Source organism: Cervus elaphus, chromosome 30 (genome assembly GCF_910594005.1).
Source record: "Cervus elaphus chromosome 30, mCerEla1.1, whole genome shotgun sequence".
Classification (NCBI taxonomy): Eukaryota; Metazoa; Chordata; class Mammalia; order Artiodactyla; family Cervidae; genus Cervus; species Cervus elaphus.
Genome location: NC_057844.1, coordinates 14,382,920 through 14,409,820, shown reverse-complemented (window position 1 = coordinate 14,409,820; position 26,901 = coordinate 14,382,920). Strand labels below are relative to the sequence as shown.

General features: G+C 46.0%; 1 protein-coding gene across 1 annotated transcript in view; it reads left to right on the top strand.

Moving 5' to 3' along the window:
* ENOX1 (ecto-NOX disulfide-thiol exchanger 1) overlaps positions 1 to 26,901 on the top strand; it is a 477,511-nt gene that overhangs the window by 351,723 nt on the left and 98,887 nt on the right. Inside the window, exon 11 of the mRNA XM_043891694.1 lies at positions 17,777 to 17,961. Coding sequence (XP_043747629.1) covers positions 17,777 to 17,961 — 185 coding nt within the window. The remainder of the gene's footprint in view (positions 1 to 17,776; positions 17,962 to 26,901) is intronic.

Genomic DNA, 26,901 nt, shown 5'->3' with positions numbered 1-26,901 from the left:
AAAGCTCAGAAGCAATTCTGTATGATTTTGTTTTCAGTCAGACCAGTTTGTATGGCAAGTGAGGTTTTTTAAAGCTTTTTTTTTATATGTTAATGAAACAGAAAATATAGAGCAAATGCATGTATATCCTTTCTGAGTCATAGACTCCTTCCTGTGAACCTTTTATGATTTGAAGCTGTAGTCTTTGAGGTGGGCAGAGTAGACACCTAAGGTTATTAAAGCCTGAAAATTGGGCCAGCCTTCCTCATAGCATCTTTCAGGTCCCTTAAATGTGAGCATGGCGGAAAACTATACAGATATGTAGTTGGTTGGTAGTGGAAAGATAGTATCTATTGATTTTCTTCTCTGCCTTTCCATCTGAAATCTTCAAGTGTGACTATAACACTGTTAAAGTAGGACATTGGCCAAAAGAGTCGATACCAGACCATATTAAAACATATGCTACTGCCAGCTGTTGAACTGGTAGTTCATGAACTAATGTACTGTTCATGAACACAATCTTCCTAATTCTATGCTTTTATTCTGCATTGTTCAAGACAGTTAGCCTATGCAGTGACTGTACCTTGACTTCTAACAGTGTTGCTTATAAGCTTCATTAATCACAGACCTAAAGATGCTAATGTCTGTTGTAGGAAGACTGACAATGAGGGCAGACATCCAGTAGAATTTCAGCGAGCCATACACATTTAAGTGCCATAGAGCTAATGGAAAAAGTAATTTAAAGGAGTATCAGTAATTATTTATTCCCTTGCTTAGAAATTCCACCTGCCATTTATGATACTTAGAGGCCCTGGACAGGGAAAGTGAAAATGAAAGTCGCTCAGTTTTGTCCTACTCTTTGCAACCCCATGGACTATACAGGTCATGCACTTCTCCAGGCCAGAATACTGGAATGGGTAGCCTTTCCCTTCTCCAGGGGATCTTCCCAACCCAGGGATCAAACCCAGGTCTCCCGCATTGCAGTTAGATCCTTTACCAGATCAGTCACAAGGAAAGCCCAAGAATACTAAAGTGGATAAACTATCCCCTCTCCAGTGGATCTTCCTGACCCAGGAATTGAACCAGGGTCTCCTGCATTACAGGCAGATTCTTTACCAACTGAACTATCAGGAAAGCCCAAACAGAATTATCACATTTAATTTTCTATATATTTTATAACTTCCTAGACCACATTGTCTTGCAGTTTCCTATTCTAAGTATGGTCATATTTGCATAGCAATTAAAGATCTAAGAAATCATTCAAGTTCTAATCTAGGCAGAAATGTTAAGTCCTTTTTTTTTTTTCATATTTGTTTCTCTCTGGCTGCGCTGGGTCTCCGTTGCCGTGCGCAGGCTTTCCCTCGCTGCGGTGTGTGGTCTTCTCTTGTTGCTGACCACAGGCTCTAGGCACACGGGCTTCAGCAGCTGAAGCCCGCAGGCTCCAGAGTTGTGGTGCGCTGGCTTGGTTGCTTGGGTCTGGGGTCTTCCCAGATCCCAGAATCGGGGCCCTTTGCACTGCAAGGCAGTTTCTGACCTGCTGGACCACCAGAGAAGCTCCTCGTCACAAGGAGATTGGCAGTGATGTGTCTCTTCATCAGATGTGGAAGAAACACTTAGAAATCCTTTTGTATGCCCTCCTCTTTGCACAGATAGGAGTGTGTGGCTCTGCACTGTGATGTTATGTCACTTGCCCCAGATAGTAAGTAGAAGGTCTACAACTCAGTCCTAGTTCCCTTCTTTCCAGGCTGGTGGTCTTTCTGTGGCACCACTCCACACGTGTTAGAGGGGGAAAGGCTCCAGAATATCCCTCAGATGCCTTGGGTGGCATCAACAGAGTCAGTGGAATCAACCAAGGATATTGAGCGCCTGCCTCGTGCATGGCACCATGAGGCCATTTGGAGGCAGAGGTGCACTGGGTGTGTTCATTACCTGAAAAGGCTCATCCTGACCAAGCTCCTTGCAGCTTTTGCTTAGTCTTCCCGTGACTTCCTGGATTTTCTGCTGACTGGAAAGAAGTTAGCTTCAGCACAGGCAGTGCATGTGGCAAACTGTTCTCTCGCCCGTGCCAGCAGAAATGCCAGCTTCTAAAAATATTCGGGAAACTGGCACAATCCTTTTTCAAGTCAAGTGGTATTTATTTCCTCAAAAACAACCTGTTCTGTGGCTTTGAGCAAAAAGAAGACATGCTTTGAAGAAGTGAAGCGTTTACATGGGGGAGGAATCGTGCCATGTAATGTATGCCTTTGATAAACCAGATAGATAGATACACTGTCTTCCAATGGAAGCCCAAGTCTTTCATTCCCTGACTCTCCAAAAAGGCACAGAGAGAAATAAAATACTCCAAACCACAAGCACAGATGTGATGATTGATCGAGAATGATCCGAGCTACAGTATTAGTTCTTTGATTTCCCATCTCATGTTTTCTCTGCATGCCCAGGGACTGGGAGAGCCTACCTGAAAATCATTCATTGACTTTCCATCTAATTTCATGACCTGTTGAAGTGTTCTCACTCCCTCCTTGCTCCCGAGGCTTCTTCTTTATGAGATGTACCCCTCAATCAATCTGGAAAATAAAAGTCTTAAGGAGAGCATCTACAGTAGTAATCTTATTGAGATGCACACACTCAGGCATGTTTTGATTGGAAAGAGATCTTAAAAGTATTATGACCTCTCCTTTCTTATCCCATATCCAAAATTATAATGACAAAAATGGAGTTTTTACTCCCAACAATAAGTAGCTGGAATGCTGAATAAATTCTGCAAGTTTGTATTAGTGATTTTTTTGTAATTACAAGTTTTTAAGCAAAACTTAAGTGGTAACACGAATTTGGCAAATCTCTTGGAAGCAGGATAAGCTATTTAATTCTTTTTTTTTTTTTTAGTTTTTTAATTGAAGGATAATTGCTTCATTTTGTTATTCTTTTGTTATTCTTTTCTTTAGTGATTTACCAGTCAGTTGTTTAAGAAAAGTCTCCACTTGCCATTCTAGACTTTTCTTCTAGTTATATAATCTGAAAGTTGTAAAGCTAGCCGTTTCTCTATCCTCAGCTCTTGGTTTCCTTGAAATTGTCTTAAGCAATGCCATAATACAAAGCAATGATAAAACAAAAGCAAATATTTAGTGAACTATTACTTACAACGTATATGGGACCATGATATCATGTCTTGCAGTGCCCTATTAAGGAGGAAAAGTAGCAAGGTCTTGTAAGACTGTTTAATACTTAGTCTTTGAACTGAGCGTGTTGTTTTCCTACTCTGAAAAATCCCAGCACCTATCAGAGATCTCCTGTCCCTGGAGTAACCCTGGATCACGGGCCCATACTGTGCCTGCCCTCTGCACTCTCAGAAGGCACAGCCAAAACTAGCTGATAAACTCTCACAGGGTCTGAAAAGAAGGGTAAATCTATTCAGCTGAATTCTGTCATCCTGGAGAAAGTTTGGTTGGTTTTTGTTTGTGTTTTTGTTTGTTTACGTAAATAAAGGTGAGATGGAAGACTTTCTACCCCATCTACAGGACTAGGTCAGGATCTTTTAACCTCCCTTAATGGCCAGCACCTTGCAAGGTACACAGTCAATGGACAAGAATTTGTTAAACAAATGGACCAGAAATAAGAACTAGGAAGAACCAATTCAACTAATTTTTTAATCTGTTGAAGGATATTTTTTTCAGCTTAGACAAAAAGAAAAAATTCTATTATCTGTTTGATCATGTTTTTCAGATGAGAAGCCTGAGGCCTAAGAGAGGTTGACTAATTGCCCCAAGTCTCATAACTGGCATGTAGCTTTAAAGCCCCTTCTCTCTTTCTAATACTGCTCTGCCTCGCTGTTACACATTGTATAATCTGTGTCTGCACGATGCTCTGAGGTTGACAAGGGCAGATGCTGAGATGCAAAACAGTCCAGCCAGCGTCCTCTGGGGACTGCTGCCCTCAGGTACACGCGGTGGTCCCTGAATCACCACGTGTGTCCTGGCCCTTCTCACTTCTCTGTGGGAGCTTCTTCCAGAATTATGCAGAGACATCTGCATGTTACTGTTTAGAGCAGGAAGAAGGGTGTGTTCTTTCAGGTCATTAAAGGATGGGAGATGTGGCAAGGTGATGGATGGAGCTAAAAGGGAAACAACAAAGAAATATGTCCGGTAATGTTTGAAACCATTTTTCTCCTGGAACTAGGTTGAGATGATTGCAGATGGAAAAATAAAGCTTTTTTTTTTTTTTGGTAGTAACAGAAAATTATTAGGTCCTTGAGCTTTTGAAATAGAAATCAAAACCTAGATTGGACTTTTGCCCATTCTATATAACATTTAGGCTCTAAAGGAATAGTCTAATTGATGCCAGGCCATCAACACCATGTTAACAAAGCATTTGATGTAAAACCATCCGTGGCACCTTCTCTCCCACGTTCAATAAAAAGCTAGTAAGGATAGAACTGCTTTCTCGGGGGAATTCTTTTCACCTTTCAGAAACAAAATATTTCATGCTAATTCCTGCTTAATTGGAGGGAAGTCGTTTCTTTTTAAAATCATTGAATATGAGCTTGAAGTCTGTTCTGTCCCTGACCTTTCTAATTCAATCAAGGTCACCTTCTCAACTTGCCCAAACAGCACTATTTCTCAATTAGAAAAAGGGGCAGAGCTGTTTTAAAGCATTTAGCGTCTGATTAATCGTGCTGAACTGGAGCTTCAGCACTTGCAGAGGGATCCTAAGGCGTCACCAGTAAGAATAAAACATTGCTACCTGAAAAATTATCCCCATCAGAAATCTCATTTTAATGAGGAAAGCAAAAACTGCTATTTGTGGGGATGTGAGAAGCACAATCACACTCAATATATAGTGGGTTTTAATATCCGAACAACTCTCTCAGGGAAAAATATGCCATAATTTAGCCATCCAGACAGTTTATGAAACACACGCACTTTTCCCTGCCCAAGGACTCCAAGAAGATGAATGCTGAGGTTGTTAAAGCAGAATTTGGTCACACTCAAGCTCTAGGGATGAAAAGAGGTATCCAGCTGAAGAAGTATCCAGCTGAAGCCGTCTGGCTGGAGGAGAGAACGTTGAGTTTTGGAAGTAAGTTTTTTGTTTATTTGGCTACACCTCGTGGCACGTGGGATCCTCATTCCCCAACCAGGGATTGAACCCACACCTGCTGCAGCAGAAGCACGGAGTCCAACCACTGGACTGCCAGGGAAGTCCTGGAAGATAAGTGTTTGAGAGGCTGTGTCTCACATTTCCTTCCCATTTTCTGGGCCTGACTGAGGGATGCCAACCTCACCCTGATGCTCTTTTGAAGACCACCTCACCTGAGTGGTCAAACCATTAGAAAAGCTCTGAGAAAGTGGCCCACATGAGTGAGAACTGGTGTTGCTGGAAGGGAGATGTTAGATTCACCGCACAGAGTTCAGAAATAACTCCAAACCAGACAAGGGAGTTTTGAGTTGTTTGCAGCGTGGCTCAGCCAGTGATGTCCCTTCTCCAAGCCTCAGCGTTCTCGGCAATAACCTAAGGTTCATCCTAAGAGGGTTTCCTCGACTTTGTAAGAAATAACCAATTAAGAGCTTCCAGGGCATTTTGCAAGTGGGACCCTGACAAGGTGGAGAACAGATACCGCTGAGCAACCACAGAAGGTGAAATGAGCAGTTCCCAGCCCCAGCTGTGAGCGGGGCTGACCTGGGGAGCTTTGCACAACACCGGTGCCTGGAGGTTAATGCCCAGGTACATCTGTTATGACGGTACTCCTCAGGCAGGTCTGATGTGCAAAGGATTGGAAATCACTGGCCTGTGACAGGAGAATTGATGGCTGTCAATTATAGATGGAAAATAAGGTAAAAAAAAAAAAAGAGAGAGACATTGTAAGGTAACAAACAGGGAGCTATACTCAGGGCTCTGTGGGGATTTAGAGGGGTAGCATGGGGAGTGGAAGGGAGGGAGGCCCAAGAGGGAGGGGGTTATATGTAAATGTATAACTGATTCAGTTGGTTGTACAACAGAAACTAGCTCAACATTGTAAAGCAACTATACCCCAGAGAGAACAAGAAGAAAATGAAATTGAAGTAGAAGATAAAAATGTTTAGTCGAGAGGAAGCAACTGAGATAGGCAATGATACAAGAACAAAGAGAGAAGAAAGGGAGGTAGTTTATTTAAGTATGGCATGCATGACCCAGGTGGAGAATTCCCCCCACATCTTTGTGCAATGCATGCTAGTAGCCCTCGGTTAATTGGAAAAAAAAACAACTAGCTGGGAAGAAAAATGAAAGTAGCCTGATGCAGAAAGATGGGATGAGAGCCAAGGACAGAGTTCCTGCTCTTCTCCGATGCTGGGAGAACAGCCAGGGGCTGTTTTCTCATCCATCAGCTGTGAGAGAAGGAAGCAGGGGTGTCTGGGCGTTGGCCAAAGAGAAAGGCCTTGCAGGACCTACCGACTGGTTTCAGGAGAGCTTGCACTTAGAAAGGGTCTCCGCTCCTCCAGGGAAAGGCTGGTCCAAGGGCCCTCGGTCAAGGGCGTTTAGTGCCACCCCCCTCCCCGCCCTGAGCATGAGGGTGCAGCCCAGCCTCTCCTGGGTACAGGCGACAAACCCGCTGCAGCCACAATCTCTCCAGAAATACGGCCGCAAGAAAAAGTAATACACAACCACATCTAGTAGATCAGAGAAATGTGTTTTGGAGACACTGCCTGGAGGATTTATGAAAGCATTCAGTCACAATATCATCACGGGAAGGGCAGTAAGCAGCGTTCAGAGGAGCAGGGAGATAGATGAGCGAAATGTGAGAAGGCAGAGCAGAAGGCAGAAAATCCTGGAAAGCCAAGCTGGACGGTGGAAGCTGGAGAGAGGAAAATTCCTTTTAGTAACAGAAGCCGTTAGGAAAAGGCTGAGAGGAAGCAGGTGTCAGAAAACAATGAAAGAAGCACAAGCCTGAAAGCACGTTACGAAGAAACCAAGGATCTGGTCCCTAAAGGCTGGGGAAGTGGTCCTAAAACTTTGGCATTAGAGTCACCCTCGAAGCTTGCTGAATGCACAACCTCAGACCCCATGGCAGAAGCTCAGATTCCGAGGAGCTGGGATGGGTCCAGGATCTCTCGTTACGAGACACCAAGGTGGGACAGGCGGCGGCTGTGTGTGGAGCAAACTTGAAGGACTGCTGGCCTGGCGATGTGTCATTCTAGGCTCTCCTGTGGCTCTCCTGTGGCTGAGAATCTGCCTGCAGCGTGGAAGACATGGGTTCGATCCCTGGGTCGGGAAGATCCCCTGGAGAAGGGAACGGCAACTCACTCCAGTATTCTTGCCTGGAGAATCCCCTGGACAGAGGAGCCTGATGGGGTTGCAAAGTCCATGGGCTGGGTCATAAAGAGTCAGACACGACTTGGTGGCCCACACACGCCGGTGTCATTCCACCTTGGTTATGCATCGAGAGAAGGCAGTAGTCTTTTTGTCCCGAGGCCAGACACAACATGTGAGCTTCAACCGGTCTCAGCATTGGTGACAAGGCTGGTGGGGGCGGAATTCACTGCCTCTGACTCCCCACCAGCCTCGGTTCTTGTTCCTTAGACTGGGTAGAGTTGATGATCGGCACAAAACCTGTCTGGAGTGAGAGGCTTTCTTTTTAGCTCATCTGTGTTATCCTAGGTATTTGCTGTTTTAATAACCTCTTTGTGGAAAAGGCCGCTCTGCCTTATGAAGGATGGTGTCTAGGACTGAGCACACACTTCACATGTGGGGTGACCTCCACGGCACATTTCAGAGTGGGGTGTGTCTTGTGTGGTAGAAACCAGACATAGAGAAAGAGAGAGAGAGAGTGTGTGTGTGTGTGTGTGTGCGTACAGGTGTGTGTATGGGGTTACAACAAGTAGAAAAACATCACTCCTGGAGGGAAAGGTTTCTTGAAGAAAATTGGAAGTGACTGTTTGTTAAAAGGGAAAGAAATCTGCCGGTCTGGAGGAGAGCGAGGCGAGGAAGGGAGAGGAGGGGAAGCCTTCAGGGAAAGGCTTGCTGTTTGAAGCTGTCCTCCCTGGAGAACCGCGAGTGAGGGTGGAGCATCATCCCCGGAGAGGGCTGCTGTCTGGGGGGCGAGGGCATGGCCAGGGTGGGGGCCTTGTTCCCGAAAACCTGCCTCCTCCTGGGACGGATCTCGGTCTTAAGTCTAAGGGCCTTAAAAAAGAAACCTTCAAGCCTTCAGAGAGTTGGGGGGAAAGGTAGTCGAGTGCCTTGGAAATCGAAATAGGGACGGAAAGTGGAAAAGCAAACTGAAGTCAAAGTGAGAGTGGGTGGAAATGCCGCCCTTGACGCCTCCGCTGTGGCGACCGCAGACGGGGCCCTCAGCAGCCCAGCCTCCTCCCCTCCCCGCATCCCTCTCGGCCTGTCGCCGGGCACCGGCTCCTCGGGTCCGTGGAGGCATGATCCTCACGGCGCGGCGGCCCGCTCCCGCGTCCTGCAGCCTTTCACAGTGGGAGCCTGCCTTCTTCGGAAGGGCCTCCCCCGGCTCCTTTCCCAGCCTCTCCCTTGGCCCAACCACCACAGCCTGGGGCGGGGAGAGCAGGTGAGGGACCCCCAGGTCCATCCATGCCTGTCATTTTCTCCCATCACTGTGCACCGAGCTGCTGAGATCAGACACCTGTGCTCGCCTAGAGCAGGCGAGGAGCTGAGGTTGGCGGGACACCGTGCATCCCCGAGGGCCCTCGGGGCATCCGTCAGCCCTTTAAATGACAGACTCGCCCTGCTCCTGGAAGCAACAAGTGTGCCTCTTTCTATCACTTACTTCCCTCCTGGACAGTGAATGGGAGAGTTGGGGGCGCGGGGATATCAGATATAATCACGTCGATGGAAAAGCAGGAAGGTGTGAGGTCAGTCCTCAGCAGCGTCACTGGCCCAGGGGCACAGCATAGTCACGGCCCCCAGCAGATCGCTTCCTTAGGAGGAGCTCTGTGAACAGGGCGATGGAAGGTTTTTTTTTTTTCTTTTCCCAAGTCGCCTGCCTCCAGTTGTGCCTGCAGACTCACACAAGCCATTATGATAACAGGATCAGCTTACCTGCACTCTTCAAATTACCCTTATTCCACTGACCTCACACAAAGATGGAAATAGACACTGCATTGTGCTCTGGTGAGCTCTCCCTAATCACAGATAATGCACAGACGCTGCAAACAGAAAATGTTATGTCAATGCTAAGTTATAATAATAATAATCCTGAAAAACTGTAACAGAAGGAATTTCCGCCAGCAGTTGGAGGAAGATTGCTGCTTCAGTGGCGATACAGGTGTTGCTGGAAAACAGATCGATTTTCGTTTGTCGGGAGCAGGAGAGGCTGTCTAGGAGGAGACTGGCTGTGAGGCACGCGTCTGATGCTTCCCCACCCCGCTGTGCTGGGATGCTGGGAGGCACGCCGTGACACCAGCCCAAGGAGCCAGGGCTTTGTCCCGTCATCTGAGGGCCGTCTGGTCCTGGTCCTGGACCTTTCTGAGCCCATTCAGACCGGGGGAATCTGTGGGAAGTGGGGTTTCTACCACCTTTCCTCCAGCTGAAGACACTTAGAAAAGCATAGCACAGGGGCGTTCAGATGGGTGTGGCACGCGCTGGAACGCCCTTCAGGACCGCAGGAGCGGCCTGAGCCCTGGACCTGGCTGTCTGCATAGAGCCTTTTCTAAAAAAAAAAATGTATTGAAATACAGTTGGTTTACCATGTTGTGTTAGTTTCAGATGTGCAAAAAGTGATTCAGTTTATATATATATATATATATATTATATATTATATATATATATATATATGAGAAGGGCATGGCAACCCACTCCAGTGTCTTTGCCTGGAGAATCCCATGGACAGAGGAGCCTGGCAGGCTGTGGTCCATAGGGTTGGAAAGAGTTGGACATGACTGAAGCGACTTAGCACACACACAAGCGTGTGAGTGTGTGTGTGTGTGTGTGTGTATTCTTTTTTAGATTCCTTTCCACTATAGGTTATTACAAGATCATGAATATTGTTCTTTGAGCTATACAGTAGGTCCTTGTTGGTCATCTGTTTTCTATATATTGGTGTACATGTTTTAATCCTAAACTTGTAATTTGTCTCTCACCATTTCCCCTTTGGTAACCATAGCTTTTCTATGTCTGTGAGTCTATTTCTATTTTGTAAATAAGCTTACTTTTTTTTAAGATTCCATATATAAGTGATATCATATGATAGTTGTCTTTGGCTTATTTCATTTACTATGATAAACTCCAGGTCCATGCATGTTGCTGCAGATGGCCATATTTCATTCTTTTTATGGCTGAGTAGTGTTCCATTGTGTATATATACCACATCTTCTTTATCCATTCATCTGTGATGGATGCGTAAGTTGATGGACACTTAAGTTGCTTCCATGTCTTAGCTGTTGTAAATAGTCTTGCTATGAACATTGGGTGGATGTATTTTTTCAAATTAGAGTTTTCTGTGAGAGAAGAGTGGAGCTTAAGGAATCAGACTTCATCACTTAAGGCTGTACTACGAAGCTACTGTCATCAAAATAGTATGGACTGGCACAAAAGCAGACATATAGAGCAATGGAACACAATAGAAGCTCAGAAATAAAGCCATACACTTGTGGTCAAGGCAGGGAGCCTCACTAACTGGCCAAAACCCAGATGCTCAATGGTTGGTAGCCTCAATGCCGCTGTCTCATAGAAGAGGGACACAGCACAGAAGACAGGATCCCTGCCGAGTGGATCAAGTCAAGCCTCAAGACTCCGGAAGCCTTAGTTTAACTTCCACATGGCTTATTCCCAAACAGCTCCTGCAGAAGATCTGTGTGTGATTGTTTTAAAACAGTCTCATCCCCTCTGCCTCCATAACAGAGCCCCTTTCCTGTGGAACGGTCGCCAGACGGAGCCAGCCAGGCAGTATCCGCCTCTGTTAGGAGCAGATCAGGCCCTGCAGCAGGGCCCCTGGTTCCCTTTGCTCTCAAGCTGCAGAACTTAGGGCGCGAGGCCACCCCGGTGGCGTCACTTTTGGGAGTGCAGATTCTGGAGTGCTCCCTGCTGAGGATAAACCCTGTGCCTCCAGCCAGCTGTGTGACCTCCAGGTCTCTCAAACTTAGTCCCATCTCCTGGAAAAAAGAAATAATAGTCGTATTTACTGTATCATGTTTCCGCGAGGGCAGAAGGAGATTGTGCAAATCACCAGCTTAGGCACATAACATCCTTAGCTATTACTGCCGCTATTTCTGTTTTCATTACTACTGCTATGCCTGCTGGTACTGTCGGTGAAAACACCAGGGGAAGGAAAGTGGTGGTGATTGTATCTTCTGCTCAGATCTCCCCCTTTTCATAAGGAGGTAGCTGGGGCATGGGGACAGGGCTGGGACAGGACTGCCTACCCTGGTGCAGATCACTGGGCTGGGGCTCATTCAGAAGGTCAAGGAATGAAACCAGAAGGCCAGGCTGAGCCTGTGGTGCTCTCAGAAGTATTTGCCCAAACAAGCCAACTGTAGCCCCAGTTCAGAAGCCAAGCAGTAGACGGAGCCATGGTCTGAGCCACAGCTCTCTAGCGTGGTCTTGGCCCCAGCAACATCAGCATCACGGGGAACTTGGAGAAACGCAGATTCTCAGCCCGCATCCTCGACATAATCCCATTGGAAACTCTGGGGCGAGGACTGAGAAATACGTGTTAAACACACCCACTGGCAGTTTCTGATCCAAGCCAGTGTTTGGGAAACTGGGGTAGAGTAATGTCAGCTGCTTTACAAGTAAGTCCCAAATCTTCAAGTGGCTTTACCCAAAGGAAGCTTATTTCTTGGGCACAGTAGAGTCCAAAGCAGGTATTCTTGGTCCCTGGGCAACTTCCCTCCATGCAGTGATTCAGAGACCCAGGCCCGTTTCAGCAGAAAGAAGAGAATGAAGGCTTGAGCAGAAGGCACACCTCCCACCCCTCATGCTGCGTCCGTGAGAACCAGTCAGATGGCAGTGCCTGGCCCGGTCACCCCTCAAGAATGAGCTTCCCCAAGCAGAGAAAAGCATGACATGGCGTGGTATCTGTGCCACCTCAGAGCAACTGGACACCCCAGGCGCCCTTCAAGAAGAAGAGCAGGTGCAGGGAGGCAGATGGAGCCTGGTCCCTAGGTGCCCGGGGCTGTGGGAGCTGGAAGGCAAACAGATACGGCGGCCGTATCTTCCAGGTCTCAGACCCATCCCGTCATCCTGGGCTCTGGACCTATTAGCACAAGTGCCTATATTGGTCGCAGCTGATGAAATCCTTGGAAAAGATGCTCTTTGCACATGATGAGGCAATGAACAGCTCAGCAGTGTCCTCCTGGCATTCCAGGAGGACAGCTGGCAGAGTGGAGGGGGGGACATTAAACACAGAGTCCCCCAATGACACCAAGACAAACAGTTCTCAAGAAATCCAGATATTGTTAGAAACAATATGTTATAGTGTTTGATTGTTTAGTTACATCTTGCCTGAGCAGGAAAAAGATATTAACATACTGTCAGCTTACTGGGACATAACCCAAAATAACTTACATATTTCCATAGAGTGCTAATTATTTTTCTGAGGCTGGCTCAGGCTGCTAAGAGAGAGATTTCAAGGCTTTCACCAGATTATTTACTTAAAGAAGTTAAGCATGCCATTATCTGTTCCCATGGAAACACAGTAAGTAATAGAGAAGTCGGAAGAGGAGGTCACTCTGACCATAATTAATATGAAGAATAATGGTTTATATAGGATCCAGTCAAGGGTGCAGTGAGGTGCTGTAATGCCTTTAAGCCTCGTTTACAGTGGTGCAATTCAATCTTTGGATCAACTTTCATATGCTTTGGTTAATTTTAGTAGTCTAGTGCTAATTTTTGAAATGGAATTTAATCTTGTTTAGCCGGGTTTTTCCAGTGTCTTTATTTCCATTTAGATCCAATCAGAAAATCCCTGTAACAGAATTTTCCTAAGGTCCTGAGCAAGTATAAGCCGATGCCTGCATCAGCTTTACCCTCGTGGAGGTCACAGCTCCCCGCAATGTGGCTTCACACAGCTGACTGGTGAATGAATGAATGATAATCTGTAGACACCCTCGGATACAGCAGTGCTTTTCCCTGGTGGCTCAGCCAGTAAAGAATCCACCTGTAATGCAGGAGACCTGGGTTCAATTTCTGGGTCAGAGAGATCCGCTGGAGAAGGGATAGGATACCTACTCCAATGTTCTTGGACTTCCCTTGTGGCTCAGATGGTAGACAATCTGCCTGCAATGCAGGAGACCTGGGTTCGATCCCTGGGTTGGGAAGATGCCCTGGCGAAGGGAACGGCTACCCACTCCAGTATTCTGGTCTGGAGAATTCCATGGACTGTGTAGTCCATGGGGTCACAAAGAATTGGACATGACTAAGCGACTTTCACTTAAAATCAACAAAGCAAAATTCAGTTATGTTCAGAATAGTTTACATTTAAAGTGTCTCCCTGTATTCTTTTTCTTTAAATTTTGTTGAAAGTCAATAATCCACATGTTAAATATTCTATTTGTTGCAACACAGTGCATACTCCACAGGAATTCCTACCAAAAGATGCCTACTGTCATTTTATTTTTAATCCTGCTTATTTGAATGGTAGGTTTGTTGCCATCTGTATTGTAATCGAATGTAATTCAAGGGTAAATTTTATCATGGAAGCTTCATTATACATTTTCAAAACTGTTTAATACAGTATCCTAGAAAATAAGAGAGAAAAGAAAAGGTAGACATTTCAAATTTCTGAATTTTGAATACACCAAGAAATGATATTAAGTTAGAAATGATTAGGACTTTTTGTTTCCTTTAGAGCCCTGGTCCAAGAAACATAATCTAACTTCTTCCAGGAAGCCTCATCTGAGGGGCAGATCCATGCAGCATGATGCTGAAAAATGTTTACAAACAGGTGGCCCAAAGTTAAGTGGAGTCAATAGACAATTTCTCACCCTTTAGAAAATAACCACTTTGCGGCCACATGAGAAACCAAGATTTTTTTGCAGATATCAGGCTTGAAATCACTTAATAAGGAATGTAAATCAGTTATATGCCCCAATTATATAAATGTTGATGGAGTTGGCTATGGTATTGATTTGGGGCGGGGGGGGGGGGGTGGCGGGAGACGGGGGATGAGAGTGGATAGAGTTACACCTGCTGGATTTTTTTCGTCTTTTTTAATATGATGATATCACATGCCTATTCCAGAAATGCAAACGACGTCGTATCCTACTTGGCAGGAGCAGTGGTCACTCAGCTCAAGCCAAGAGTAAGAGCTGTCAGCTGTGCCATTCTAAGAGAAGTCCTAAAATAATGGATGGTGCACTTCCCTCTATGTATTTATGTTCAGACAATTTATTTAAATAATGTTGCTGGCACATGCTTTATAGCTGCTTGCATTTTCCTACCCAGATTTCAGCATATCTTGCAGACTCGGCAATTCATTTGGAAAATGTAATTTCCATCTCTGCATACTAATCGATTTCTTCACAAACACCTGCTATCAGTTATGATAATAAAAATGCCACTCTGAATTGAGAAGGGGCCAAATAGAGCTTCCTAAGGAAATGACTTAAGTGTCTTTGAATGCTACTAAATGTAGTAACGTACTTCTGTAGCGCCAACACTTTTTCTGTCATTTGCATTTTCTGTAATTTTGCCCTATTACAACATCCCTCTCTTAAATGATGCCTGGTAACCATTTCCTTAGGGGTTGGTAAACTGAGTTGCCAGGAGTCGGCACCTCAGGATGTGGGCAGGATCTGATGTTGGGCCCTACCATGTTTAGAAAACAACTAACTCATACTCTGGGCTTCCCTGGTGGCCCAGTAGTAAAGAATCTGCCTGCAATGCAGGAGTCACAGGTTCGATCCCTGAGTTGGGACAATCCCCTAGAGGAGGGCATGGCAACCCGCTCCAGTATTCTTGCCTGGAGAGTCCCATGGACAGAGGAGCCTGACGGGCTACAGTCCATGGCGTTGCAGAGTCAGACACGGCTGAAGCGACTTAGCACTCTTGCATACACTCAGCCCATACTCCAAGGTAGACCCTGGGCCCTTTCTGATTTATGAGTCAGTCCCTGAAAACTGTAAAACTGGCAGTTCTCGGGTTTTGCACATACATATACAGCAAATAAAAATTTCCTTTACTCATCCTCTTCAGCCTCCAGTTCATTCCACGCACCACTGCCAAACCAATCTTCCTAAATCACCGGTTTCGTCACATCTTCCACTGCCAGGCACCTTCAGCAGTGCTCAACTGGCCGCCCCACTGGCCCAGAGGTCCAGCTGGCTTCCATCCCCCCCCCATCATGCAGTACGGCTCACCTTTCTCTCACTGCTTCCAGACGGACTCTTGCGCTTTTGATCAAGCTTCCTGCCCCAAGTAGTCTGCCTTTCGTTCCCATCTCTGGGTTTTGCTTCAGCTCTTGTTCCTGACTGAATGCCCTTCACCAGTTCGTGGGCTTTCAGCCTTCAAAGCCCTCCTTTATTATTCCCATCTGCCTTTTCCTTTCTCTCCTCTGAATTCCCGTAGGATGGATTCCCCTGCCATAAACCCTGACACTGAGTGGGTCGCTCATTTATTTATCCAGCCAACATTTTTTGAGTGCCTATTACGGGCTTCCCAGGTGGTCCTAGTGGTATGGAACCCACCTGCCAATACAGGAGATGTAAGAGACATGGGTTCAATTCCTAGCTTGGGAAGATCCCCTGGAGGAGGACATGGCAACCCACTCCAGTATTCTTGCCTGGAGAATCCCCATGGACAGAGGAGCCTGGTGGGCTACAGTCCATAGGGTCGCAAAGAGTCAGACACAACTGAGCGACTTAGCACATATAGCACACACATTTCAGGTGTTAGCCTCTTCTCTCTTCCTCTGAGTACATTCCTTTCAAACTTGTAGGTTTCTGTTGTATCTCAAGCTCTTTGAGAGGAGAGGCATACTCTGTCTCCTTGTTTTGTGATCCAAGAGGCCCAGACAGGCTGAATGTTCGTTGACTGGTTGGTCCCTGATGGTCTGAGGTAGGGAATCTTCTGGTTAATTGCATGTTCTATTTGATTAGTATTTCAGTGTGTACTATACATCGTCAGTTTTACAAAGTAGAATACCATGAAACACTCAACTATTAAAGTACTGTTGATGTAGTTTGATGGTGGTTATTTGAGGAGAGAACTCAGTGGATTTTCAGAGCACCTCTGTGCACATCTGTCACCTGTTCATGGTGGAACTGTAACCTGAGAAGCTGACCTTGATCTGGCTCTGGAATTGGGGGATTATTGCTGGGAGGTGGAGTGGAAATGATCCTGGGCCAAGAACCTGCTGGAGAGAGGCTCCACACCATGTTCTTACAAACCAGAAGTCACATCTTTAAAGAAGCTTCTTATAACAGACTTTTGAAATATCTTCCGTTTTATCTTGCTTACAAAAGTAGTGAATGAATTTTCTGAAGGAGGCAGAGAAAGTATGGGAGACTGGTTTAAAAAAAGCAGAGAGAATTGGGGGTTCTTTTAAAATAATCTGTTCAGAACTAAACCTATTGGGCTGGCCGAATAGCCCAGTGACTGGGAGCAGAGACTCTGGAGCCCGACCTGGGTTTGAAGGCTGTTGATGATGCTTTCTCTGTGAAATCAGACAAGTTCTCTAACATCCAAGTACCTCATTTTTCTCATCTGTAAAGTGGAGTAGTAAGAACAGCACCCGCGTCAGGAGCTGACGGGGGAGATGGAGTGAGTGAGTGTGTGGTCCAGTGTCTATTGTATGGTGAGAGCTCAGAAGGCTATTGTGACTGCTGGGGAGAACACCAAGTCTTCAGCTAGAAACGACGGAAGGGAATCCCCACCCGCAGTTTTCCTTGGTACCGTTCACTCCTTCGTGCTCCACTTCAGTTACTTTTGGAGCCGTGAGAGGTGTAAGGCCCTGAATTCCCTGTCCTGGTTTCTCAGTCGGGTGAGGAGGTGAGTGAGCTCTGAACTTCCACTTAGAGAGGGTCAGGTTTCAGGAAGGAGTCGGGTAGGAAACTGTTGGTGAAACAGATGGAACCAGGCCTCCGTCCTGAGAGCAGTTAGAGGCAACTAACAGACTAGTGCAGTCTGTCCCGGCAGTTCAGTGGGAAGGAACAGATCGATCTCCCCTCTCCCCTGGGCTGCTGTGGCTGCATGCTTCCACCTGGGGGACCACGAACGACGTGAAAGAAAGTGGCCCTCCAGGGAGCGAAGCCATCCTGCCGAAAGGGAGAGGGCAGTCACAAGGTAGATAGGGTGTTTGCCTGGAGTTCTGAGTACTCTCATCACCACCATCACAGATCAGTTTCTGAGAGGGAGCCTAGGGCCGGGGCAGAGGTCAGGAGACAAGAATTTAGAGGGGATTCATCCTGTACCCACAAGCGCCCATAAGACGAGACAGACGGAACTGCTAACACATTCCCAAAGAAGTGAGCTGTAAAAACAAGCAGCACCCCGGGGTAGGGCATTTCAGTTTGGTGCAAATGTGAAGAATCAGTGAGGGAGGGCTTCCCTGGCCATCCAGTGGTTAAGACCTTGCTTTCCAGTGCCAGTGTGGGTTCCAGTGTGGGTTCGCTCCCTGGTGGGGGAGCTTAGATCCCACATGCCTCGCACCAAAAAACCAAAGCGTAAGACAGAAGCAATACTGTAACCAATTCAATAAAGACTTTTAAAATGGTCCACATCAAAAAATAAATAAATAAAATGGTCCACATCAACAACAGCAACAAAAAATTAAAACATAAAAAAATTGGGGTGCAAGGCTCCCTTTAACACCAAAGGCGCTCCATCTCAGCGAGACGGTCACTCACTTGGACTCGTTCTGTCTGCCCCGCAGCCCTGGCCGCCCAGGCCTATGCGCTTAAAGAGGAGAACGACAGCCTCCGGTGGCAGCTGGATGCCTACAGGAACGAGGTGGAGCTGCTGAAGCAGGAGAAGGAGCAGCTGTTCCGGACGGAGGAGAGCCTGACGAAGGACCAGCAGGTGCAGTTTCTGCAGCAGACCATGCACGGCATGCAGCAGGTACTGCGCCGCTGTTCGGAGGCGAGGGGCACACGTGCTCGGGGCGGGCACGCTGCTCGGGGGCGAGGGGCACGCGTGCTTGGGGCGGGCGGGGCGGGGAGCTGGAGGAGAAGGGACAGCAGAGAGGCTGAGCGGTGGGATCAGCAAAGTCCTGATCAAGTTTGTGGGAGGAGAGGGTCTGGGGAGAAGCCACACAAAGAAGTAGGTTGCGGTATCAATAACTACACCCTCGAGGTGGGTGTAGGAAGAGAATCGAAGGGATTGAAAGCTCCGCACGTGAAGTGTAGCCCCCTGGCAAATGGTTAGAAAATCTGTGCCCATCACGACACCAGCGTTCTGTAATCTTAGAACGTCTCCACTGACAAGCAAGCAGGCTGATTTTTATAAAAGCATGGCAAGTTTGTTTTCGAGATCGATGAACACGTACACTGTTTTTATTTCCTCTTCTCCCGGGTGATACTTAAGATGTAGACCGGTTCTATGAAAACACTCTGTATTTCAGAAATGTTTGCTGTTGGGAGGGATGAAGGACTGGAATTCAGGGCGATGGGCAGCTTCAGATAGAGGCCAACGTCTCTGCTTTTTGTTAAAGGGCCACGGGCTTCAGTCTGGCATGTTCAAATTAAATCTGAGTCTTTCCAGCTAGTGTAAGAAAGAAGCAGAAGTGACAGGCTCTGTAGAAAGAAGGAACGTGGACTACGGGGAATGAGCGCTCAAGGGCTGGGACAACCCAGGCATGGGCTGCAGACGGTCAAATCAAAGAGTCATATCTAGATTTATATCTGAAAGCATCAATTGATATGTGACATACTTACGGGGTTTGGGCCTTTGAGTTATCTGAGAATAATATAGCCAAAATTATCATCACACAAGGGCGTTGGTGTTACTCCTCTGAATATATCAATTTAATCTCTCCTTTCTGGGGGGAAGGAGGAAAGATTGTTTTTCGTTAAATGGGGGAATTACAAGCAGGCTGATGGAAAATGATATAGTGAGTAGGATATTTTTTTCAAATTCCCCCATCTATACTGACTGCTGTCTAAGAGCAGGAGCCTGAATTGTCTACAGAAGTGTACTGCCACTGAAACCTTCACCAAAAATAGGTTGTGATATCAAGAGAGGGAAAAAATAATTGAGAGGAAGGGACGTGAGAAGGAAGCGTGGATCGGGATGTAAACAAGTTAATGACCAAGTCACAGAAATCCTGTCTTAAGCATCTCCTGCCATTTAAAAGCAATTCTGCCGTCTTGGCTTTAAGTCCTGACTCACTGATGTTCACAGTGTGTGTTAGACAAATCAGCGAGATTCAGAGGTCAGAGCCAGCCAGGAAAATGTTATTACAGGCGGGGCTCGGGCCCCCGCACTTGAAAATCGGTGTAACAGCTGCCACACGGGGCTCCTGGGGTTGTCCATCTGTCCTATCGGGGGTGTGCGGTGCCTTTGCCAAGAGGAGCGTCTGGCCGTTTCTCCAAGGACCATGACGCCAGATCTAGCCAACAAGCTACTATCTCATATCTCCTGCAACGGGGCCCTCTTTTCCTCCAAGAAAGGTGACCCTGGTTGCTTGAAAAGTGGATCGAAACCTTGAAGGCAGCTGAAGGTTCAAATGTGAAAGAAGTCAGGAAGCAGGGTGGGCTGGCCCATCAGGAGGAAGCATGCCCTGGTCCACACTGGTCCACAGCGCCAGGCATCCTCACTGAGCTCCAGCCCCTGAAAGGGGCAGTTCTCTTCTTGCAGCCTCTTACATGTTTGCAGAATCTCCTTGTCCATAGAAAGCGTCATTTCCTATGTTTGTGTTGTTTGGGGGGGCAGGGGAGTTTTGTTTGGAGGTCTGTTTTGGTTTCTTCTGGTTTGGTCTAAATCACAGAAAGTTATGGTCACAGTTCTAGACCTAGAAGTGCAACACCAGGTTGCTGGCAAAGTTGGTTCCCTGTGGGACCCAAGGGAGTGTCTGCTCCCTTCTCTCCCCTGGCTTCTGTGGGTTTGCTGGCAAGCTTTGTCCTTCCTCAGCTTGTAGACACATCACCCCGTTCCCTGCCTTTGTCGTCACATGACCATCTCCTTGCGTGTGTGCCTGGGTCACAATTTGTACAGGGTTAAGGGGCCCAGACTATTCAAATATGACTTTGTCTTAACTCACGGCATCTGCACGGATTCTGTTTGCATCCATAGGTTTGCATTCTGAAGTACGGGTGTTTGGGACATCGCCATATAGATTTGGCGGTGGTGGTTGTTCAGTAGCCAAGTCACGTCCGACTCACTGGGCTGCAGCACACCAGGCTTCCCTGTCCCTCACCGTCTCCCAGAGTTTACTCAAGTTCATGTCCATTAACTTGGTGATGCCATCCAACCATCTCATCCTCTGCCACCCTCTTCTTCTTCTGCCTTCAATCTTTCCCAGCGTCAGGGTCTTTCCCAGTGAGTCAGCTCTTCACATCAGGTGGCCAAAGTATTGGAGCTTCAGTTTTGGCGACAGTCCTTCCAAAGAGTATTCAGGGTTGATTTCCTTTAAGCTTGACTGGTTTGATCTCCTTGCTCTCCGAGGGACTCTCAAGAGTCGCCTTCAGCACCGCAGTTTGAAACCATCGGTTTTCAGCACTCTTCTTTCTTTATTGTCCAGCTCTCACATCTGTACGTGACTCTGAATTTGGAGGGGGGCACAATTCCATCAACAGCACACATAGAGGAGATGTCAAAATATATTTGTTGAATGGAGGAGTGAAGGGACAGAGGTACACAGGCAAGAACTAGCCTAATGCCTCTGGGGAACTCGGATGGTGAAAAGAGCAGGGCAGCGTGTGGGGAGAACTGATTTCCCAAGGGTCCGTGTAGCACCTGCTTAGCACGTGAGACACACTAGGTCAGTGGCAGCAGGTACACTTTTCATTGTCACTGGCCCTTAGGTGGACCCATGGTGATTACTGTGGAGCTCATCTTTAATAGAGTTTTTAAATATATGTGCTTCTTAAGAGTCATCTTCCTACCTTTCCCACTTTGAATGAATTCCCACAACCTGTCGATTTGAGCCCCACTAAAGAATTCTCCTAACTTTGAAACCCACCCTCAATCTGCCTGCTGTCTGCTTTATAAATCAGAAAATCATCATCTCCCAGGCAAGTCTGCAGATAGAGGAGGGCGTTGGTCTCTCCCATGTCACTGTTTTAGCAGTCCATCTAGGGAAAATTATTCTGCAATAAACAAAGCAATATAAACAGTCTTAATAGCCTTAGGAGTAGCGTACAGTTTTTTAGAGTTGCCTTCAAGTTTAGCCAGAAAGTTTCTGACCTTTCTTCTTTTCATGTCTGAAGGATATGTCCACTGACTTCACACGGTTTCTCATGAGTTCATACAGGAAGTATTATGGGCGGGGTTCGGAAAAGTGAAAAAAGCCCCGGGTGAATTTGTCTGGGTGTTTTTCAGTCTCCCCGCTGCCCTGCATGTGAATCACAGTTTCACATTAGAGGTTTCACACAGAATGAAGTAACAGCTGGTATCCATGGTAACACGATAGCCTTTACCTGATCTGAAGCTAGTGACAGAGTTAACCTGTCTCTGCCGTGGGGAGAGTGAGGTTGTGGGCTTTTGTTTGCATCTTTAGGTATCCAAGGGAAGCATATCCATATTTGAAATTCCTATTTATCTTCAGGTTACCACGCTGAAAATTTATGCACAATGAAAAAGACTTCTTTGAGGGTTCTGTGAGTCATTGCCACAATCAGTATATAAAACAATTCTATCACCACCACCACCGCCAAATTCCCTTATGCCCTTTTTCAGTCCACCCCACTCCTCGTAACCGCTGACTTGTTTTCTGTCCGCGTGGTTCTGCCTTTTCAAGGACGTCATGTAAGTGGAGTCATAGTATATACTTCCCAGGTAGCCCTAGTGGGAAAGAACCCACCTGCCAATACAGGTTGATGTAAGAGACGCTCCATCCCTGCGTCGATCCCCAGGTTCGATCCCTGGCTCAAGAAGATCCCCTGGAGAAGGCAGTGGCAACCCACTCTAGTATTCTTGCCTCAGAAATCCCATGGATGGAGGAGCCTGGCGGGCTGCAGTCCACGGGGTCGCACAGAGTCGGACACGACTGAGGCAGCGGAGCACGCAGTGTGTACAGCCTCTGGGGTCTGGCTCCGGTCACTCAGCGTAACGGATTTGCGGGGCGTCTGCGTTGCGCTGTGTGCCTGTTCATTCTCTTCATGCCGGATGGTATTCCATTGTAAGGAAGGGCCTTACTTTGTCTAGTCACCAGCTAATGGACATTCGGATGGTTTCCTGTTTGAAGCCAACATGAATAACATGGCTGTTATAAACATTCCGTTTACAGGCTTTTTATTTGGACATAATTTTTCATCTCACTTGGGTAAATATAGACTTGCTGGGTCATATGGCGTGTTTGACTTTTTAAGAAACTGCTGAACTGTTTTCCAGAGTGTCTTTCCTGATGTGCATCCCCGGAAGATTACATGAGAATTCCAGTGTCCTTGTCAGCCGGCACTTGGAGTGGCCAGTTAGCTTTGTTTTATTCTTTTTTAGTCGCTATAAGAAGTGTATAGTAGTATCTTATTATGGTCTTAACCACACCTACATTTAAGTAGGATTTGTGTTCTAATTCATGAGAATAAGTCAGTTTGTCATACTTCTAAATAAGCAACTTAAAAATCTAAATTTTTTTTTTGAAGCCCTGTGTAAGTCCTATTGATAGGACTGGTGGATATTTAGATAACAACAGGATACCATTATAAGCTGCCAGTCCTAAAACTGTGAGTGACTAATGACGGTTATATCAGAAGGCTCCCTCATACACACTTTCAGCCAATGCTCTTTAATGCTGTCAGCAAATGTCATCCGAAGACCAGCTGTCTTAAGGCCAGTAAACCACTGGCCCACGTAGAACTCTCTTAACTTTTGGCTTGACATTAGTAAAGACCAGGGCTACTCAGCTGTCTTGACAGCTTTCAGCAAAGGAGACCAGGAAAAAAAAAATTGGGGGAAAGAGTCCTATTACAATCAACACTATTTCAGAAATTAAGTTAACAATTCTTTTTCCTTCTTTATGCTCAAAGAGGAGCATATGTGGAATTCTATGTATATGTGTTACAACTCCTAATCTAGACTAATAGTGCAGAAGACGGCAAAGAAATACAATAATGTGACTCTCTTAAAATACAATGTAACCCCAGCTGGTTTTGCCAAACGATCAAGGATTGCTCTGTGGGATATATATATATATATATATATATATATATATATATATATATATATATGTATGTATGTATATAATGAATTAAATGAAAATGTGTTGAAATGAGAACACCAGTGAGTGCATCTGACCACTATAAGGAATGTTAAGCATCTCTTCTGAAATCTTCTTTAAACTATTCAGTTGTCTATGTAATTACTTTTTTTTAAGAGATAGTGAAAAGTTTGTGTTTGCTTGCCTTCCCAGACTCACATGTCAGGAGGTCCGGTGTGCGCAGGTCACAGCTAGGGTCATTATTATGGCAGCAGGAGTCATGTCCAGGGTTGCAGAGATGATAACTGTGGGGGCATGCTGGTTGTGCTGGGCTGGGGGCTGTTTTTGATCATTAGAAGATTTTAGAGGAAGACAAGTAAAATGAACTTACCCAAGACAACTTCAGGTAACTGATTTTTAAATTTGGGGGTGGGGGAAGAGCATGTCCCTTAAACACTATGAAAATCCTAGGAAGGCTAGCAGCCGCATGGCTCCCAGTGGCCTTCAAAGACAGTGCTACAAAGAACATGGGCGAGGCTGCAGGCAGAGAGCACAGGCAGATGCAACAGGCGTCTCTGTTCTCTCGATAACTATTCACCTCTGATTTCCATTTGTATTTTCTTTCTGAAAATGTCCAGCAGTCTGATAATGGACCTACAAGGCCGGTGCTCTCTGTCCGTTATCCTTTTTCTCGTATGATCTGTTTAAGCTTTATCTTTTATCCTTTCCACTGAAGTTTCTATTTGATCATCACATTACTTTGTTTGCGAATGTCATTTCTGTTCTTTGTTTATTATCTTTTCATGCAGTCCTATTTTTTGGTTACCATCTCTTCTCAACCTTTTCGAGAATACCAATTAGAGTTTTTTTTTTTAAGTTCTTTTTGTTCCTGAGCCATTTCTGTTTGTTCCAGGACTGCTTGTTTCATGTCTGTGTCTCCATCTGTCTTCTTCGTGCTCCAGGTTTCTTCTCCTGGGAGGTCATGCTTGGTGGCCTGTTTGTATCTGGGATGAAGGGCTAGAGGCCAGCGTTCCAGGATGCTGTGTGGTTTGCTGACGGCTGAGTCCAGGCCTCCCCCGCAGCAGCGTCTCCCTCTCAGGGCTTGCTGACTGGCAGGCTTCCTTTTGGGGAGAGTTGGGGATCCCACAAATGCCAGAGTCTGTCCCACACCAAGAACTCCCTGGCGTTTCCTTCGTGTTCTCTTGGCTCTTTTGAGTTTACTCGTTGACATACATTTTAATTGTCTGTGGAGGAGAGAAAAAGCAAAAGCAAACACACATGGACTGGGTCTGACATTTTGACCAAAAACTGATTTCAGGAGCTTTTGGGTTTAATCCAGTCCTTGAACGAATCCTGGGTTAGTATGATGCCGGGAGAGTAGAAGGGGAAGGGAGCTTGGGGGGAACATTCCATGTTACTCTGGCTTTGCAGAAACAAGAAAAGAAGAGAGAGCACATTTTCTAAACGTCTAAGAGGTAGGAACATAGGAACTTAAGACAGCGTAGTTTGGAATAAAGATGGATGCTTCAGGATGAGGAAGGCGGATACACAAATTAGAGGCATTTAGGGGAGGAGAAAAGGGAGATGAATAGTCTGAACAAGGTGATAGAAAGTTGGATTTTTGAGTTGATTGTTTTTATTATTAGTTAATGAATTATGACTATAATTAATTTATATGATTATAATTAATTAATTAATTATAGCTCATAATTTGTTGCCACACAGGCTTTTCTCCAGTTGCATCAAGCAGGGGCTACTCTCTGTTTGTGGTGCACGGACTCTTCGTTGCAGTGGCTTCTCTTGTGGAACTTGGGCTTCGGTAGCTGCAGCACTTGGGCTCAGGAGTTGCAGCTCACGGGCCCTGGAGCATGCAGCTTTCAGTAGCTGTGGTACATGGGCTTTGTTGCTCTGTGGCACGTGGAATCTTCCTGGACTAGGGATGAAATCCACGTCCCCTGCATTGGCAGGTAGAGTCCTATCCACTGTACCACTTGGGAAGCCCTTAAGTTGGCTCTTTAAAAATGTGACTCATGAACTTATCCTCATGAATGAAAATGGAAATACTGCTTAACTGGGTGACTTTTCTCCAGTCTACATTGGCTGGTTGCCCTAGAAGAGAGAAAGAGGCATAGAACTGAGAAAAATGAATGATATGGAGGAAGGCAAGCCTCCACTTCAGTGGGCCTGCGAAGAGTAGATTAGAAGGTGCTGGAGATGGAGGAAGGAGAAGGACGTGTGGAGACATTGAAGAGGCAACAGATCTTCCTCGGGAGTTAAAACGTAGTGACACGGACATAAACACAGAAGAAGGAGAAGGGGAGAAAGTTCTCTAAAAGATGGAATTCACCACTTTTATAATGGTAAATTAACTTTTAAGAGCTTTCGTGAAATATTTAGATCAATGAACTAGGTGCAGGCTGTGGAAAAGAAAAGACTGATTTGTTGGGAATTTAAGTTGCAGTATATTATGAGGATTGTCTTCCTAAGGAGGGCTCATGAACCTCGAAATTGCTCAGTTGAAGAAGTATCCTGGAAATTTTGGTTGTTTACTCATCCATATCTTTACTGTATGGAAATATTTTACATCAGTGCAGAAAATAATTCAGTATCACTGGACAAGGCAAGAAAATCACATTATTACAGTGTTGAGAAAGGGTCTGGGTTTTAGATTTTTATGGGCAGGTAGTAAGACATTCTTTAGTCTTAAAAAGTTCAAAAAATATTTCTGTGCATAAAGACATTCACACACATCTGGAATTTTTACAAGCTGTGGCTGCAGAGACATAAGCCATGTTTATTCTATTTCAGCTACCCAGATGCAGTCTCTTTCTTTCTGAATCAAAAAACAACTCACAAGACATTTCCCACATTCGTACTAAAGATTTTTGACATTTTGCTAAAATCAGATCATAAAAACATGTACATCTCTCAGGGTGTGGCTTGACATAGGTTCCAAGGCAAGACATCAGGGTTGACAGCATCTGCTGAGTCTGGGGTCCACGGTGGTCATCATTCCTTTTCACTTAACTACCCCAGAGTTTGTCATTTCATTTTCTGCCTGTTCTTCAACCCGTACCTTGGGATTTGTTGTTGTTCGGTCGCTAAGTCGTGTCCGACTCTTTGTGACCCCATGCACTGTAGCCCACCAGGCTCCTCTATCCATGAGATTTCCCAGGCCAGAATAGTGGAGTGGGTTGCCATTGCCTCCTCCAGGGGATCTTCCCACCCAGGGCTCGAACCTATGTCTCCTGCTTGGCAGGTGGATTCTTTACTGCTGCGCCACCTGGGAAGCCAAAGGAGTCGGACCGTGGGATGGTGCATTGTAATAGCAGCCCATGTGATGGTGATGATAACCCTCATTTATAATTCAGCACCCCTTACCTTCAGCTAAACGTCAGTTGTCCTGCTGGCAGCATGTACGTTTTGTAGCATTTGCAGATCACACTCCCTGGCACTTCTGAAGGACGTCTGGTACCCACTGAGAGTCTTGAAAGGATGGTTGGGAATATTTGGAACCAGAAATAGAAACCAGTGCACAGGTCCTTGGCTCATTCCCATCACAAAGCCCAGCGCATTTAAAATGATCCCACCTGACATCTGCTGAGGGGGTTGGGAGTGATGAAGGCACTTGCCCATTTGAATCTGGACAAGATACAAAGGACCAAAAGTGATGTGCGTGGAGAGAAAACTGTTCTTGTTTTTAG